Source organism: Oryx dammah, unplaced genomic scaffold, assembly GCF_014754425.2.
Source record: "Oryx dammah isolate SB20612 unplaced genomic scaffold, SCBI_Odam_1.1 HiC_scaffold_8, whole genome shotgun sequence".
In the NCBI taxonomy this organism is placed as follows: Eukaryota; Metazoa; Chordata; class Mammalia; order Artiodactyla; family Bovidae; genus Oryx; species Oryx dammah.
The window spans coordinates 50,951,559-50,969,946 of NW_024070192.1; the positions used below are offsets into that span (position 1 = coordinate 50,951,559).

General features: G+C 43.4%; 1 protein-coding gene across 1 annotated transcript in view; it reads right to left on the reverse strand.

The window, feature by feature from the left end:
- Positions 1–3,101, reverse strand: part of INTS2 (integrator complex subunit 2) — a 54,772-nt gene extending 51,671 nt beyond the window's left edge. The window contains exons 1-3 of the mRNA XM_040244161.1: positions 3,031–3,101; positions 1,365–1,671; positions 365–503 (exon numbers count right to left, since the gene is read on the reverse strand). Of these exons, the coding sequence (XP_040100095.1) occupies positions 365–503; positions 1,365–1,671; positions 3,031–3,040 (456 nt within the window). The 5' untranslated portion in view covers positions 3,041–3,101. The remainder of the gene's footprint in view (positions 1–364; positions 504–1,364; positions 1,672–3,030) is intronic.
- Positions 3,102–18,388: the final 15,287 nt, after the last annotated feature.

Sequence of the window (18,388 nt, forward strand, 5' to 3'; positions counted from 1 at the left end):
AGAGAAAACAGCAATTATAAAACAGCCTTGAAAAGGAGGCACTTAATATCCGTTCAAGCCTTTGAAAGGAAGCCACTTGACTAACAAATATGATATGTGTCCAAGAAGGTGCAAGTTGCCTGCCTTCCTGCCTGTTTCTACCTTTTCTTTTCTTTTTTGACTACATCAGGTCACAGTTGCAGTACAGGGGCTTAGTTGCCCCTGCCATTTGGGATCTTAGTTCCCTGACCTGGAATCAAACTTCCCCTGCACTGGAAGGCAGATTCTTAACCACTGGACCACCAGGGAAGTACAGCCTGTTTCTATCTTTTATGTATAGACATCAAATCATGCACATTTTGAGCTGTGATTTAAATAAATGCACCTTGTTCATAATCGCCAACAGTTCACTAAGCACAAGACGCAATCGACGAGGTGAATCACTGTGTTCAAACTCTAAAGTCAGTCCATGCTGAAGCTGTGATACTAGGATGCTCTCTCCACTGCCTCCTCCAAGTTTATGCCTAATAAAGTACACACGTGTAAAACAATTATGAAAACACTGGCACAGAAATAAAAGCATAAAAACTATCTTTTATAGAAATAATCTACAAAAGAATGTATGAATTCTTTTGATATATTTCATGAATGTATTACTTCTGAATACTATATTGTCTATTTCAGAGATTCACAACCTGTGTAAAGACTTCAATCACAACTGACAGGTTAACACCCACTTCCATTAATAACAGTGGCTCACAACTGGATTCACAATGAGCAAGGAAGGACAAAGCATGCCTCGAATTTGGGGAACTCAATGTAAGCTTAACAAGCCTCCCAGGAGACTCCAATAAATCCTTTTGCTCTAGGGAAACTTACTCTATCCACTTCCCACTGAGAGCAACTGGCCTAATCATTTTAGCCTGCATATATACCTAAGTCAGCTCAGGCTATTTTTGCAACATCATGGACTGTAGCCCACCAAGCTTCTCTGTCCATGGGATTTCCCAGGCAAGAATACTGGAGTGGGTTGCCACCTGTCTCCAGGGGGACTTTCTTGACCCGGGGTTAAACTGGCGTCTCCTTCACTGGCAGGCAGACTCTACCGTCTGAGCCATCAGGGAAGGCCTGAATACAAATGTCTATACAGCCAAGGTTCTCAGCACATTTCACAATACAGAATTCAAATGATCCTAGAATTTTAATTGTAAATAAAAAATAACTTTAAAAAAATGCTCTCCAAAGTTTAGAGTCCCAATCTTCTCTTTTTTGGAAGAATGCACTGCAATAAGAAGTCCTAAAAAGCTCCAAAAATTTTTGATTTCCTTTTTTTTTTTAGCATATCCAAGTAAATACCAATTCACATATTATACAATATTCATTACCTAAGCTGTTGCTCTTTGCTAGCATCCTGTTCTAAAGCATGAAAGTCCACAGACAGCAATGCAACAATAGAATTGACAGCTTCCACTCCGGAGAGAAGACGAAGGATGAGTTTTTTATCCTGAGCCCAGCTTTGGCTCTGGTCAGCAGGTGCACAAAGCGCCATCCGCACCAAGCAGGGCAGGAGAAGTCTCAACTCCGGATCACTTAAAGATGCCAAACGAACAACATCCACCTTCTGCATTGCCTCAAAAGCAAAAGGACTGACAAACTGAAGGCTTGTACACTCGGTCATTATCACTGTTGATCCTAGTGGTTAGAAAAAGAAAAAAAATGATGTTTGGTAGAAACCAATGCAATATTGTAGTCTTACAGTAAATGCAATACTTATAAATCCTTCAATTAAAAATAATTTTTTTAAAAAAGCAAAGAAAGTAGGGGTATAACTGCACATATACGAATGCCCCTCTTTTTAAAAACTCTGAAAAAATGTGATTATTCTTATATGTTGGCAATATTCCTGGCACAATTACTGACTCCCTGTGTTTCTACTGCCATCTAGAAAATGAGAAAGAAAACAGTATACTAACGTCTTTCAGCCTCAGGGATCTTGTTCTAATACTCTCATTTTGCAGAGAAAGAATAGGAAAGCCAGAGAGATTAAGTAACAGGCCCAGAGGAGTATTACTAGTCGGCGGCAAAATCTAAAGCTGAACCCTCCTCTACTAAATTCCAGGGCAACACTTTCTCCACTATAGCAGTCATCTGAGGGCCACAATCCAAAGTAAAAGAACAGCATGACTAAGAATGCTCATCTTCAATACCTCTTTAGTTTCGCATGCCTACCCAGAACATGTAAAGGACTGTTAGGTTCTCTTTCCGACCCTCCACGGGTTGGCAGATGCACTGGTAAACTGCCTCACCAGCCAGAAGCTATGCCAGCTTCAAAGCTCTGGAGACCAGAACTCTATCCTATATCCCCTATGTTACTAGGTTAAAAAAAAAGAGAAAAGAAAACAGCTGCGAAGGTGCAATTAGCTCCTAGCAGAGAGGAGAAAGCTGAATCCCACTTGAACACTTCTCAAGAGTAATCAGAAACAAAAAAACTGGTAGCCAAAGCCATCCCCTCAGAGACCCATAGACTAGCAGAATCAGGCGTAACAAGAGCCGTGGGCAGAAACGTTCTGCTTTTCAGCAAGAGGAGCTGGCCTTTTAACAGAGGGGCGGGCTGAGAGAGCAGAGGCGAGGAGACCTGAGCGCTCATAGGTCTCGCCCCCGGGCGTAACGTGAACCAACCAGTCCCTCCGCTGGAGAAAAGTCGGGCCGGTGGCGGACACAGACCCCGAAACGCTCCGAGGCCTTAGAAGCGGGAGCCTCATACCTTCAGGTCTACCCTCCGGCCTCCCGGGACCCCACCCGGATTCCGCGCCCTACGGGCGGGGCGCGGTAGAAATCGAGAGCGCGGTCCGAGGTTGGGCCTAGGCGAGAACCCGGCTTCCCCAGCCCTACAGCTCTGCCCTGAGTCGACCTGGGCACCAAAAACCCCAGGCGTCGGGATCAGTCAGGCCGGCGGTGCGACGGGGGCTGGACGGGGACACCGCGCAAAGGCAGAGCCTGGACTGCAGGGACGGGAAAGCTGAGGAGACTGTTTCCACCCGCACGCAGCACCTTCATTCATCCCCAGCGTCTGGCTCCGGTCGGCCACCGTACTGGACTGAGAGGAAGGCTCGCTGCGAGAGGACACCCGGAGGCGTCGGCGGTGACGCAGCGGCGCGCGTGCGCGGCCCCGCCCTTTCCTCCGCCTCCGTTCGCGCTACTTCACCCTGGAAGGCTGTTTCCAGTCTCATTTCCAGAGCGTACCGGCTGAATCCTTTCAGCTAAATCATTAAGCCACTCCGCGCTGCCGTGTCATCATCACCGGATTACTGTGGCATTCAAATGCCAGCGTTATGTAAAATGTTCAAGTTGCCCTACTGTTCAGTTGACCAGAACGCTAAATGGAAACCAGACAGTTACACCTTTCCATCTCTGCTTCTGCCTTTCCAGGACCGCAGTTCTAGAATCCTGGGATTTGCAGGAGAATTTAAAAAGTAATCTAACCCTGAAGCATTATTCTGCTCTTGATCTCAGAACACAGTCATGAGTTCAGTTCAGTTCACTTCAGTCTCTCAGTCGTGTCCGACTCTTTGCGACCCCATGAATCGCAGCACGCCAGGCCTCCCTGTCTATCACCAACTCCCGGAGTTCACTCAGACTCACGTCCATCGAGTCAGTGATGCCATCCAGCCATCTCATCCTCTGTCGTCCCCTTCTCCTCCTGCCCCCAATCCCTCCCAGCATCACAGTCTTTTCCAATGAGTCAACTCTTCGCATGAGGTGGCCAAAGTACGCTTTAGCATCATTCCTTCCAAAGAAATCCTAGGGTTGATCTCCTTCAGAATGGACTGGTTGGACCTCCTTTGCAGTCCAAGGGACTCTCAAGGGTCTTCTCCAACACCACAGTTCAAAAGCATCAATTCTTCGACGCTCAGCCTTCACAGTCCAACTCTCACATCCATACATGACCACAGGAAAAACCATAGCCTTGACTAGACGGACCTTAGTTGGCAAAGTAATGTCTCTGCTTTTGAATATTCTGTCTAGGTTGGTCATAACTTTTTTTCCAAGGAGTAAGCGTCTTTTAATTTCATGGCTGCAGTCACCATCTGCAGTGATTTTGGAGCCCCCAAAAATAAAGTCTGACACTGTTTCTACTGTTTCCCATCTATTTCCCATGAAGTGATGGGACCAGATGCCATGATCTTCGTTTTCTGAGTGTTGAGCTTTAAGCCAACTTTTTCACTCTCCTCTTTCACTTTCATCAAGAGGCTTTTTAGCTCCTCTTCACTTTCTGCCATAAGGGTGGTGTCATCTGCATATCTGAGGTTATTGTTATTTCTCCTGGCAATCTTGATTCCAGCTTGTGTTTCTTCCAGTCCAGCGTTTCTCATGACGTACTCTGCATATAAGTTAAATAAGCAGGGTGACGTACTCCTTTTCCTATTTGGAACCAGTCTGTTGTTCCATGTCCAGTTCTAAACATGGTTATTTGGGGTTTTCAGGAAGCATAGATCCTTCATGGGAGATGGATGGCATTTCAGGAGTTCTCTAGAATCCCTGCCGATTTGTGAATGCTTGAGCTTCTTTTGGAAAGAGGGTCCAAAACCTTCAACAACTTCTCAAAGGACTTTGGACCACCTAGAAGACCAAGAACTTCTAACCTTTATATATTGCATATTATTTCTGGTTTCTGGTTCAATCCATATGTATTTAAAACCTTCTATTCACCAGATATTATGCGAGGTACTGAAACAAAAATATTTTACAGAGATACAGTACTTTATATTAGGTTGGTGCAAAAGTAGAGGTTTCTGACCATGAATTTTAAGACATTATAACTAGGCTCAGACACATTTTTATTAATCAATATAGGAATCATTACAATAAACATTATTGCCAAAGAGAAATAAATTTGTTTATTCCTGTAGAATAAAAACCCTTGCCTTAGGATTCGAGGAACTCTTGAAAAGCATTTTCTGCCTCCTGCTAATTGTGGAAGTTTTTTCCCTGCAAAAAAAGTTGCCAAATGCTTGAAGAAGTGGTAGTCCGATGACAAGAGGTCAGGTGAATGTGGCGGATGAGGCAAAACTTTGTAGCCCAATTCTTTCCACTTTTGAAGCATTGGTTGTTCTACATGTGGTCAAGGATTGTTGTGGAGAAAAATTGGGCCCTTTCTGTTGACCAATGCTGGCTGCAGGCATTGCCGTTTTCAGTGCATCTCATCAATTTGCTGAGCATACTTCTCAGATGTCATGGTTTCACCAGGATTCATAAAGCTGTAGTGGAGTAGACTGGCAGCAAACCACCAAACAGTGACCATGACCCTTTTTTTTTCCTTTTTGGAGCAAGCTTGAATTGGGGAAGTGCTCTGGAGCTTCTTCTCTGTCCAGGCACTGAGCTGGTTGTCACCGGTTGCTGTGTTAATATACAATCCGATAGAGAAATGGTTTGTTGTTGTTGCATAGAATAAGAGAAGATGAAGCTTCCAAATGACAGTTTTTTGTGTTGTTTTTTTTTAATTTACAGTCAGCATATTCTTGCCTGGAGAATCCCATGGACAGAAAAGCCTGTTGGGCTACAGTCCATGGGGTTGCAAAGAGTTGGACAAAACTGAACGACTAACACACTCATAGCTCATGAGGCACCCACATATCAAGCTCTTTCACACTTCCACTTTGCTACAAATGCGGAACAACCATAGAATAGTGGACGTTGAGTTCTTCAGGAACATCTGCAGCTGTAAGAGGATCACCTTTGATGATCGTCCCAATTGGTCGCTGTCAACTTCCCATGCCTGGCCACTATGCTGCTCATCTTCAAGGCTCTCATCTCCTTTCCAAAACTTTTGACCCACCACTGCCTGGTACATTCGTTAGCAGTTCCTGGGCCAAATGCGCTGTTGATGTTGCAATTTGTCTCTGCTACTTCACGAGCCAGGTTGAACTTAGATAAGAAAATCACTCAAATTTGCTTTTTGTCTGATATCATTTCCCTAGTCCAAAATAAATACAAACAGCAAGTAATAAATGATTAGCAAAAAAATAAAGTGAGAAATGGGCATTAAAATGATGTTAACATAATCACATTTCTTAAAGATTGTATTCTATTATCAAATGGCAAATTTCAACAATGCAAAAGCCAAAATTATATTTGCACCAACCTAATAGTTTCCAAAACTTTGACAAACAGATAATCTATTTAAAAGTAAAGTCTTGCCTTGAACATGAAAAATAAGCAAAGGAACAAAAGAATTAATGTGTGTTGCAGTGTTTTTCAAACCTTTTTCCATCTGGCCCACAATAATACATTTCACACTGTGACCCAAGACACAGATATACGTATATATCCACATTTATATATAAACAAACATCTTATGAAATAATACACATTCAGTTCAGTTCACTCGCTCAGTCGTGTCCGACTCTTTGCGACCCCATGAATCGCAGCACGCCAGGCCTCCCTGTCCATCAGCAACTCCCGGAGTTCACTCAGACTCACGTCCATCGAGTCAGTGATGCCATCCAGCCATCTCATCCTCTGTCGTCCCCTTCTCCTCCTGCCCCCAATCCCTCCCAGCATCAGAGTCTTTTCCAATGAGTCAACTCTTCGCATGAGGTGGCCAAAGTACTGGAGCTTCAGCTTTAGCATCATTCCTTCCAAAGAAATGCCAGGGTTGATCTCCTTCAGAATGGACTGGTTGGATCTCCTTGCAGTCCAAGGGACTCTCAAGAGTCTTCTCCAACACCACAGTTCAAAAGCATCAATTCTTCGGCACTCAGATTTCTTCACAGTCCAACTCTCACATTCATACATGACCAAAGGGAAAACCATAGCCATGACTAGATGGACTTTAGTCGACAAACTAATGTCTCTGCTTTTGAATATACTGTCTAGGTTGGTCATAACTTTTCTTCCAAGGAGTAAGCATCTTTTAATTTCATGGCTGCAGTCACCATCTGCAGTGATTTTGGAGCCCCCCCAAAATAAAGTCTGACACTGTTTCCACTGTTTCCCCATCTATTTCCCATGAAGTGATGGGACCTGATGCCATGATCTTACTTTTCTGAATGTTGAGCTTTAAGCCAACTTTTTTGCTCTCCTCCTTCACTTTCATCAAGAGGCTTTTTAGTTCCTCTTCACTTTCTGCCATAAGGGTGGTGTCATCTGCATATCTGAGGTTATTGATATTTCTCCCGGCAGTCTTGATTCCGGCTTGTGTTTCTTCCAGTCCAGCGTTTCTCATGATGTACTCTGCATATAAGTTAAATAAGCAGGGTGACAATATACAGCCTTGATGTACTCCTTTTCCTATTTGGAACCAGTCTGTTGTTCCATGTCCAGTTCTAACTGTTGCTTCCTGACCTGCATACAAATTTCTCAAGAGGCAGGTCAGGTGGTCTGGTATTCCCATCTCTCTCAGAATTTTCCACAGTTTATTGTGATCCACACAGTCAAAGGCTTTAGCATAGTCAATAAAGCAGAAATAGATGTTTTTCTGGAACTCTCTTTCTTTTTCCATGATCCAGCAGATGTTGGCAATTTGATCTCTGGTTCCTCTGCCTTTTCTTTCTTTTTTTTTTCCTCTGCCTTTTCTAAAACCAGCTTGAACATCAGGGAGTTCACGGTTCACGTGTTGCTGAAGCCTGGCTTGGAGAATTTTGAGCATGACTTTACTAGCATGTGAGATGAGTGCAATTGTGCGGTAGTTTGAGCATTCTTTGGCATTGCCTTTCTTTGGGATTGGAATGAAAACGGACCTTTTCCAGTCCTGTGGCCACTGCTGAGTTTTCCAAATTTGCTGGCATATTGAGTGCAGCACTTTCACAGCATCAGCTTTCAGGATTTGAAACAGCTCAACTGGAATTCCATAACCTCCACTAGCTTTGTTCGTAGTGATGCTTTCTAAGGCCCACTGACTTCACATTCCAAGATGTCTGGCTCTAGATTAGTGATCACATCATCATGATTATCTGGGTCGTGAAGATCTTTTTTGTACAGTTCTTCCATGTATTCTTGCCACCTCTTCTTAATATCTTCTGCTTCTGTTAGGTCCATACCATTTCTGTCCTTTATCCAGCCCATCTTTGCATGAAATGTTCCCTTGGTATCTCTAATTTTCTTGAAGAGATCTCTAGTCTTTCCCATTCTGTTGTTTTCCTCTATTTCTTTGCATTGATCGCTGAGGAAGGCTTTCTTATCTCTTCTTGCTATTCTTTGGAACTCTGCATTCAGATGCTTATATCTTTCCCTTTCTCCTTTGCTTTTCGCCTCTCTTCTTTTCACAGCTATTTGTAAGGCCTCCCCAGACAGCCATTTTGCTTTTTTGCATTTCTTTTCCATGGGGATGGTCTTGATCCCTGTCTCCTGTACGATGTCATGAACCTCATTCCATAGTTCATCAGGCGCTCTTTCTATCAGATCTAGGCCCTTAAGTCTATTTATTACTTCCACTGTATAATCATAAGGGATTTGATTTAGGTCATACCTGAATGGTCTAGCGGTTTTCCCTACTTTCTTCAATTTCAGTCTGCATTTGGTAATAAGGAGTTCATGATCTGAGGCACAGTCAGCTCCTGGTCTTGTTTTTGTTGACTGTATAGAGCTTCTCCATTTTTGGCTGCAAAGAATATATGCAATCTGATTTTGGTGTTGACCATCTGGTGATGTCCATGTGTAGAGTCTTCTCTTGTGTTGTTGTAAGAGGGTGTTTGCTATGACCAGTGCATTTTCTTGGCAAAACTCTATTAGTCTTTGCCCTGCTTCATTCTGCATTCCAAGGCCAAATTTGCCTGTTACTCCAGGTGTTTCTTGACTTCCTACTTTTGCATTCCAGTCCCCTATAATGAAAAGGACATCTTTTTCGGTGTTAGTTCTAAAAGGTCATATAAGTATTCATAGAACCATTCAACTTCAGCTTCTTCAGCGTTGTTGGTTGGGGCATAAACTTGGATTACTCTGATATTGAATGGTTTGCTTTTGAAACAAACAGAGATGATTCTGTCGTTTTTGAGATTGCATCCAAGTACTGCATTTCGGACTCTTTTGTTGACCATGATGTCTACTCCATTTCTTCTGAGGGATTCCTGCTGGGAGCCGCCACGGGAGATCCCACCCATGGCAGGGTCGTGTGGAAGAGAACTGTTAAGCAAGGCTTCAGAACTCAAGGGGCTCCCTAGGCTTTCTCGAGCATCTACCCCAAAACCAGAATCTGTCTGTTTTACTATTTCATGACTTTCACCAACTCCTCTGACATTAACAGGGGGCTAACCCTGACCATGCCTGAGGCCAGGGCAGGCGGCCGGGAGGAGCAACCTGAGTAGCTGTGGCTGAGCAGGCACAGGAGGGCCTAGAGGAGCTATCCCACGTTGAAGATCAGGAACGGCGGCGGTAAGGAGATACCCCTCATCCAAGGTAAGGCGCAGCGGCTGTGCTTTGCTGGAGTGGCCATGAAGAGATACCCCATGCCCAAGGTAAGAGAAACCCAAGTAAGATGGTAGGTGTTGCAAGAGGGCATCAGAGGGCAGACACACCGAAACCATATTCACAGAAAACTAGTCAATCTAATCACACTAGGACCACAGCCTTGTCTAACTCAATGAAACCAAGCCAGGCCTGCGGGACAATCCAAGACAGGCGGGTCATGGTGGAGAGGTCTGACAGCATGGAGAAGGGAATGGCAAGCCACTTCAGTATTCTTGCCTTGAGAACCCCATGAACAGTATGGAAAGGCAAAATGATAGGATACCAAAAGAGGAACTCCCCAGGTCATTAGGTGCCCAATATGCTACTGAAGATCAGTGGGGAAATAACTCCAGAAAGAATGTAGGGATGGAGCCAAAGCAAAAACAATACCCAGCTGTGGATGTGACTGGTAATAGAAGCAAGATCCAATGCTGTAAAGAGCAATATTGCATAGGAACCTGGAATGTCAGGTCCATGAATCAAGGCAAATTGGAAGTGGTCAAACAAGAGATGGCAAGGGTGAACGTCGACATTCTAGGAATCAGCAAACTAAGATGGACTGGAATGGGTGAATTTAACTTAGATGACCATTATATATACTACTCCACCATGACCCACCCATCTTGGGTTGCCCCGTGGGCATGGCTTGGTTTCATTGAGTTAGACAAGGCTGTGGTCCTAGTGTGATTAGATTGACTAGTTTTCTGTGAATATGGTTTCAGTGTGTCTGCCCTCTGATGCCCTCTTGCAACACCTACCATCTTACTTGGGTTTCTCTTACCTTGGGTGTGGGGTATCTCTTCACGGCCACTCCAGCAAAGCACAGCCGCTGCTCCTTACTTTGGACGAGGGGTATTTCCTCACCGCCGCCGTTCCTGACCTTCAACGTGGGATAGCTCCTCTAGGCCCTCCTGTGCCCGCGCAGCCACCGCTCCTTCGACGTGGTGTGGCTCCTCCCGGCCGCTGCTCCTGGCCTCGGAAGCAGGGTGGCTGGGGCCAAACCCTGGAGCAGTTCTCCTGGGTTCCCTTACCCTACTGCTCTCCACCCAGGTGCCCTGTCCAATAAAATCTCTTGCTTTGTCAGCACGTGTCTCTTCGGACAATTCATTTCCGAGTGTTAGAGAAGAGCCCAGTTTCAGGTCCTGGAAGGGGTCCACCTTCCTGCAACAAATGGCGACTCTGGCAGGGACTCTTCTTCACTGAGACTGACATCCTGACCACTCGGGGTACTCAGGGGCCAGCTTGCCTGCCAATGGACCAGACCCAGCAGCCGCAAGGGAGACCCTTTGGTCCCTGATCTCCTCCTGACGTGGACAACTGGCTAGAGTGCCCCCACTGGTAAGGAACAAGAGACTTTATTGACCTCTCTCCTCTTCCCTCTCCCTTTCCTCTCCTTAACCCTTCCTATCCTTCCCTGTTTTTCTAGTCCCCCGGTCCTGGACGCAGGAATCTGGTCGAAGGGCCCTCAGCCTGAGCTGAGGATTGGAGACTGATCACCTCCTCTTGGCAGAGGACTCGAATTCTGGTTCTGGTCTGGTCTGATTTCTGGTAGGGCCGACTTCCAGTCCTCCCTTCTCTGAAGGCCCAGGGAAAAGTCCCATAACGCCTGGGTATCTGTAGGTGGCAGGAGACATCTGTAAGGCCATTCCTCTCCCCCCACCCGCCGCCCACTCCTGCCTCCTCCCCCTTCTTCTTTCAACCTGGCTTCCTTTCCTCCCTTGAAATCTTTGATGTTAGTACTTGGATCTGAAGTTCTGTGTCTCTATAGGAGGTTTTCTGAGAGACTGTATTCTTGTATTTAAGGGCTTCCCTCGTGGTGCAGAGGTTAAAGCATCTGCCTGCAATGTGGGAGACCTGGGTTTGATCCCTGGGTCGGGAAGATCCCATGGAGAAGGAAATAGCAACCCATTTCAGTATTCTTGCCTGGAGAATCCCATGGATGGAGGAGCTTGGTGGGCTATAGTCCAGAAGTCTCAAATGGTCGGACACGACTGAGAGACTTCACTTTCACTTTCAAACTATGGTGGAGGTAATGAAAATAATGGGGAAAAACATTGTAATGTTTGCCATTGAAATAATTTTTGTAATCATTATATAGAACTCAGACATCCTAGTGAAAAAATGTTTATTCACGAGCTTTCAAGTTTTAGATCTGCTTTCTCTGAAGCGTACTATGTGTGTGTGCTCAGTTGTGTCCACCTCTGTGACCCCACGGAAAAGTCCATCAGGCTTTTCTGTCCGTGGGATTATCCCAGCAAGAATACTCAAGTGGGTTGTCATTTCCTCCTCCAGGGGATCTTCCTGACCCCCTGGAGGAGGAAATAGCAACCTACTCCATACAAGGTACTTTTATAAATTACTGCCCTGTAAATGAGCTTCAAGAAATTAGAATACTTAGGTAAATATTTAAAAGGGCACCAATGTTCTTTGGAAATAGAATCACAGAATTTCAAAAATAAAGGGATCTTGGAGAAGGCAATGGCACCCCACTCCAGCACTCTTGCCTGGAAAATCCCATGGATGGAGGAGCCTGGTGGGCCGCAGTCCATGGGGTCGCTAACAGGCGGACACGACTGAGCAACTTCACTTTGACTTTTCACTTTCATGCATTGGAGAAGGAAATGACAACCCACTCCAGTGTTCTTGCCTGGAGAATCCCAGGGTCGGGGGAGCCTGATGGGCTGCCATCTATGGGGTTGCACAGAGTCAGACACGACTGAAGCGACTTAGCAGCAGCAGCAGCAAAGGGATCTTAGGAGACATCTAGCTCGTTTTTTCCACACGGAATTTTAAAATAATTATCCTAAACAGTGTGTCTAATTGTTTCTGCCTGTTGGGATCTTTTGGGCTCTTCTATTATACTGGCTATCTGCTTTAGCTGTTCCCTGGTGGCACCAGTGGTAAAGAATCCACTTGCCAATGCACACAGATCCATGGATTGAGAAGATCCCCTGGAGGAGGGCATAGCAATCCACTCCAGCATTTTTGCCCGGAAAATCCCATGGACAGAGGAGCCTGGAGGGCTATAATCCATAGGGTTGCAAAGGGTCAGACTGAAGTGACTTAGCACGCATCTGCTTTGGCTAAACACATCTACATTAATTTTATAAGTAAAATGTTGAGTAGAATTGGGTCTAGCCAAGGTTCTATAGTATAACATTAGAGACATCCCTCCAGGTTGACATATCTCCACCAATCAAGCCTTTTTGGGTATGACTGTTCAACCAATTATGAATCATCCCAACTACTAATGCACTTTCCTGCACTTAAAAGACAGTTTTTCATGGTCTGACTTCTCTGTAGCCTGGACTCCTGCCATAACCCACAATTGTGCCTCCCTTTTGGTCAGTTTGAACTGCTTGTTTCCCAAATCCTTCATGTTCTCCCCTACTATTCTTCTATCTGTAATGCCTCTTATTCTTTTCATTTGTTTTATATAGTAACTCCCAAGTATCCTTTAGATCTCACCTCTAGTAAGAAATCCTTTTCTCATCTTGTAAGAAACCTTTCAAGACAAATCATTTATCTCTTCATTAGATTTAAGTATCCTTCTTTAGGGCTCCCAAGCCCCCCTTTGCTTCTTTTCATCATAGGACTTCACATATTACACTAATCATTAAGATTTTGTTTGTCCTTCTCACCAGAAAGTAAGTCTTTTGAGGGCAGGATTCATTTTCTTTGCCTTTGACATACAGTATAATTACTATTGATTTTTAAAATTAATTCAAATATGAATTATGAAACCTTATTAAATAAGCTGCTGAATGTGCACTTCCATAGTTTATCAGTGCTATGCAGATAAAGTGTGATGAGCTTGATTTCAGCTATTTCCTCATATATCACTTTATGCACTGTCACTGTCATTCATATCACTTTAAAGGGTTTATCAAACTATGTTTATACAAGTATGTTTCTCAGTAGACGAGGGCTTAAGGTCAAAGATTTATATCTCATTACTAGTAGAAATAATCAGTTTATTGAAATAAATAGTGCTCTAGTGAATAGTGCTTTATCCTGGCTTCTATTGATCTTGTTCATAGAGTCAAGTACATTTATTACTGGTTTCCAGCAATAACATACGTTTACCTAAGTTTTTTTAAAAAAAACTTTAAAAACTGGGAAAGTTGTACATTTTCTCTTTCAGAACCCTTCATTTTCCCCCAGTGTTTCTGAACTCATATCTGCAAGTTTTTTCAGAACCCAGGATGTAATTCGTCTGGGTGTGGTGAACTGAACAACTCCTTTAAAGCAGTTAATTGTATCAGATTTTAACTCCATCACGTTACATTTTAGAGCTTGAAGACACTTCAAACTGATTTCTTTTTAGTCAGAGTAGTTTGGGACAGAAGGGAGCTAAAGCTTGAGTACTAAGTACTCCACATCTTTTCCATCCTTGCTCTTGCTAGAAAATTATTTGTGTTTGTCATTAAACATCTTTTATCTCTTGCAAGCTTTAGCTCATTCTGGACTTAACTCTTCTAGAGGACATAGGTATTATATTAATCATCCCTTGTATTTGTATTTTACAAAGTTCAGTGTTTTTTGCAATTTTCCTTTGAGGTTCACAAAGCTGGTTAGGAAGACATGGTTACTGTTGAGTTCGTGTACAAATGAGCAAATTGAGACTTCACGTGTTTCAACGATTTGCCTGAAGTTACAAGAAAGAAAGTGATAAACTAGGCAAAAATCCTAATCCAGTGCTGCTGCAGCTGCTAAGTCAGTTCAGCGGTGTCAGACTCGGTGCGGCCCATCAGGCACCCCCATCCCTGAGATTCTCCAGGCAAGAACGCTGGAGTGGGTTGCCATTCCCTTCTCCAATGTATGAAAGTGAAAGTGAAGTCACTCAGTCGTGTCCGACTCTTAGCGACCCCATGGACTACAGCCTACCAGGCTCCTCCATCCGTGGGATTTTCCAGGCAAGTGTACCGGAGTGGGGTGCCATTGCCTTCTCCACTAATGCAGTGACTCTAAGCTATTTCTACTAATATGAAAGTAAATGTTCCAAGTAATTAAAATTGTATAAATTCATTTTTATTGTGTGTAAAACTCACACTAATACTAAGTTCTGTAGTTTCTGGGATTTGTTACAAGAAATCTATTCAAAAAATACTTTGGTGCCTTACTACATGCCAGGTGTTGCATTCAAACCATCTGCAAAATAGACGAAGTTTCTCCCCTCATGAAGTTGTTTGGTAGCAGAGACATATCGTAAACTGCAAAACACTATGAAACACCATGAAACATAGGGTGTTCCAATAAGAGTATATAACAAGGGACCCTGATCTGAGGTGAGGGTGTATGTGCTAATTAGGGTGAGGCTTTAAGATGAGAATAACCATGCGGCTTTGAGAGAACTCAAATGCCTAGGAAGCTAGGAGGAGAACACAAGAGAAAGGCCCATTTTGAAGCTTGTAGAGGAGGAGGCAGAGGACAGATCATCTAAGACTTGTGTTATCTAGCTTTTGAGCAAGCAGCAGCCATAAAGGGTTTTAAGCTACCAAGTAAGGAATATACTGAGGACTACCTTGGTGGTCCAGTGGTTGAGAATCCACCTGCCAATGCAGGGGATATGGGTTTGATCTCTGGCCTAGAACGATTCCACGTGCTGCAGGGCAACTAAGCCCGTGTGCTGTACCTACTGAGCCACGCTCGGGAGCCTGCCAGTCACAACTAACTGAAGCCTGTGAGCCCTAGAGCCCGTATTCTGCAGCAGCAGAGGCCACTGTGATGGCCCTCACACTGCAACTAGAGTGTGGCCCCTGCTCCCCACTAGAGAAAGGCTGCGAGAAGCAACGAAGACCCAGGGAAGCCAAAAATAAACACATAAATAAAAAGTTAAAACATACTGAAAGTATAGAGACCAAGTTGGGAGGATATTGCAGAGGTCCACCCAGATAAGATTCTTTTACCTAATACCTGCATGGAGTTGCACAGTGCCAATTTAAACTAAGGTCAGACCAATAGAGATAGAAATGGACATATTTGATAGTAAAAAGATAAGACCAACAGTTTTTGATGACTGGTTACAAGAGTTTATGGTTTGCCCTCGCAAGGATGACAGTGCAATTCACAATGACCAGGAACACTATTAAGAACCAGCTGGTTTCTGTGAAGGAAGATTGTTGGTTTTAGTTACAAATAATTTACTCAAGAAAAACAAAACAGAAACAAGACAAACTCTAGCATTCTGAATGCAAGCCTATAAAGACACTATATAGACTGGGGACTATTGAAATGTATCATTCAGTAAGAATTTTTTCCCCTGTAGTAGGGACTGACAGAGTAAAGTGTTTGAAACGTCAAACTTTAACTCCACAAAAGGCCACTCCTGAAACAGTCTGGTGGATAGCTCTGAAAGAAAAAACAAGAAACACTTCATACAATTTGAAACAGAATTTCTGGTTATAGCTATAGTACTCTGAGAATGAGGGTTCTTTATTTTTCAACCCAGGTGTGACATCTCTGAGAGTATACACAAAAGACACTGAAAATGACAGAATTATCAGTATAGATGACTCAGGAATACTTTCACAACAGTTAAATACCATGGGCCGAAACCAAAAATTCTCTTTTGTTTCGCTTCTGTGAAAAGTGTTAGTTGTTCAATCCTGTCTGACTGTTTGTGACTCTGTGGACTGTAGCCCGGAAGGCTTCTCTGTCCATGGGATTCTCTATGCAAGACTCCTAGAATGGGTTGCCATTCCCTTCTCCAGTGAATCTTCTCAACCCAGGGATTGAACCAAGGTCTCCTGCATTGCAGGCAGATTCTTTACCATCCTTTACCACTCTTTACTTCTGTGGACCTTTCAAATAACTCAGTGTGCCCTTTGGACTTTGGTACTTTTAATTATATGTTCTTGGGGGCAAGGGGAATTGACTTATCCAAACTAGTTGTTAGTAGAGCAATACACCCTGGATATCTTGTTAAGCAAAGCCTGGACATTCAACATACTTGAGATGTAACAGTCTTCCGTTAAACGCCTGTTTCCCTAGAAACTAACATTTCAAGGTCATTTGTTTGCATGTGCAATATATTCCTTGTAGAACATCTCAAAATGCTCACCATATTCCACAACTTTACCTCTCAATCTGTAGCTCTTAATTCATATGGAGAATGTGGCAGTAAGTTTTACAAGAAAAGACTCCCAGGGATTAACTAGCATCTTGAGCTTTCAAGACTTGGAATTCGCCATGATGTAGAACAGTGGGTCACAATATAAAAAAGTACATAGAAACGTATCTGTTTCTAAGCAGCTTGAATTCTTCAAATATTGAAGAAAAGAATAATTTCCTTCAGTAAGCCACTCAAAATAGGAAAGAAGGAAGAGACAGAGCCAAAATGAAAGCAACACCAAATGTGGATGTGACTGGTAATGGAAGTAAAGTCCGATGCTGTAAAGGACAATATTGCATAGGAACCTGAAATGGTAGGTCCATGAATCAAGGTAAATTGGAAGCATCAGGCAAGATATGGCAAGAGTGAAGATTGACATTTTAGGAATCGGTGAACTCAAAGGGACTGAAATGGGTGAATTTAATTCAGAAGACCATTATATCTACTACTGTGGACAAGAATCCCTTAGAAGAAATAGTTTAGCCCTCATAGTCAACAAAAGCGTCTGAAATGCATTACTTGGATGCAGTCTCAAAAGTAACAGAATGATATCTGATTGTTTCTAAGGCAAACCATTCAGTATCACAGTAATCCAAGTATATGTCCCAACCAGTAGTGCTGAAGAAGCTGAACAGTTCTATGAAGACCTACAATGACCTTCTAGAACTAACACCCAAAAGAGATGTCCTTTTCGTATAGGGGACTGAAATGCAAAAGTAGGCAGTTAAGAGATAGCTGGAGTAACAGGGAAATTTGGCCTTGGAGTACAGAATGAAGCAGGGCAAAGGCTAAGAGTTTTGCCAAGAGAACACACTGGTCTTAGCAAACACCCTCTTCCAAAAACACTAAGATGACTCTACAAAAGGAAATCACTACATGGTCAATACCGAAATCAGATTGATTATATTCTTTGCAGCCAAAGATGGAGCAGCTCTATACAGTCAGCAAAAAAAAGACTGGGAGTTGCCTGGCTCAGATCATGAACTCCTTATCACAAGATTTAGACTTAAATTTTAGAAAGTAGGGAAAACCACTAGGCCATGTAGGTATGACCTAAATCAAATCCCTTACAATTATATAGTGGAAGTGAGAAAATAGATTCAAGGGATTAGATCTGATAGACAGACTGCCTGAAAAACTATGGATGGAAGTTTGTGCATTGTACAGGAGGCAGGGATCAATACTATCCCCATGGAAAAGAAATGCAAAAATGCAAAACGGTTGTCTGAGGAGGCCTTTCAAATAGCTGTGAAAAGAAGAGAAGCGAAAGGCAAAGGAGAAAATGAAAGATATACCCATCTGAATGCAGTTCCAAAGAATAGCAAGGAGAGATAAGAAAGCCTTCCTCAGTGATCAATGCGAAGAAATAGAGGAAAACAATAGAAGGGGAAAAACTACAGAGATCGCGTCAAGAAAATCAGAGATACCAAGGAAACATTTCATGCAAAGATGGGTACGATAAAGACAGGAATGGTATGGGCCTGACAGAAGCAGAAGATATTAAGAGGTGGCAAGAATACACAGAAGAACTATACAAAAAAAGATCTTCATGGCCCAGATGACGACGATGGTGTGATCACTCACCTAGAGCCAGAAATACTGGAATGCGAAGTCAAGTGGGCCTTAGTTAGCATCACTTGGAATAAAGCTTCTGGAGGTGATGGGATTCCAACTGAGCTATTTCAAATCCTCAAAGATGATGCTGTGAAAGTGCTGCACTCAATATGCCAGCAAATTTGGAAAACTCAGCAGTGGCCACAGGACTGGAAAAGGTGCGTTTTCATTCCAATCCCAAAGAAAGGCAATGCCAAAGAATGCTCAAACTACTGCACAATTGCACTCATCTCACAT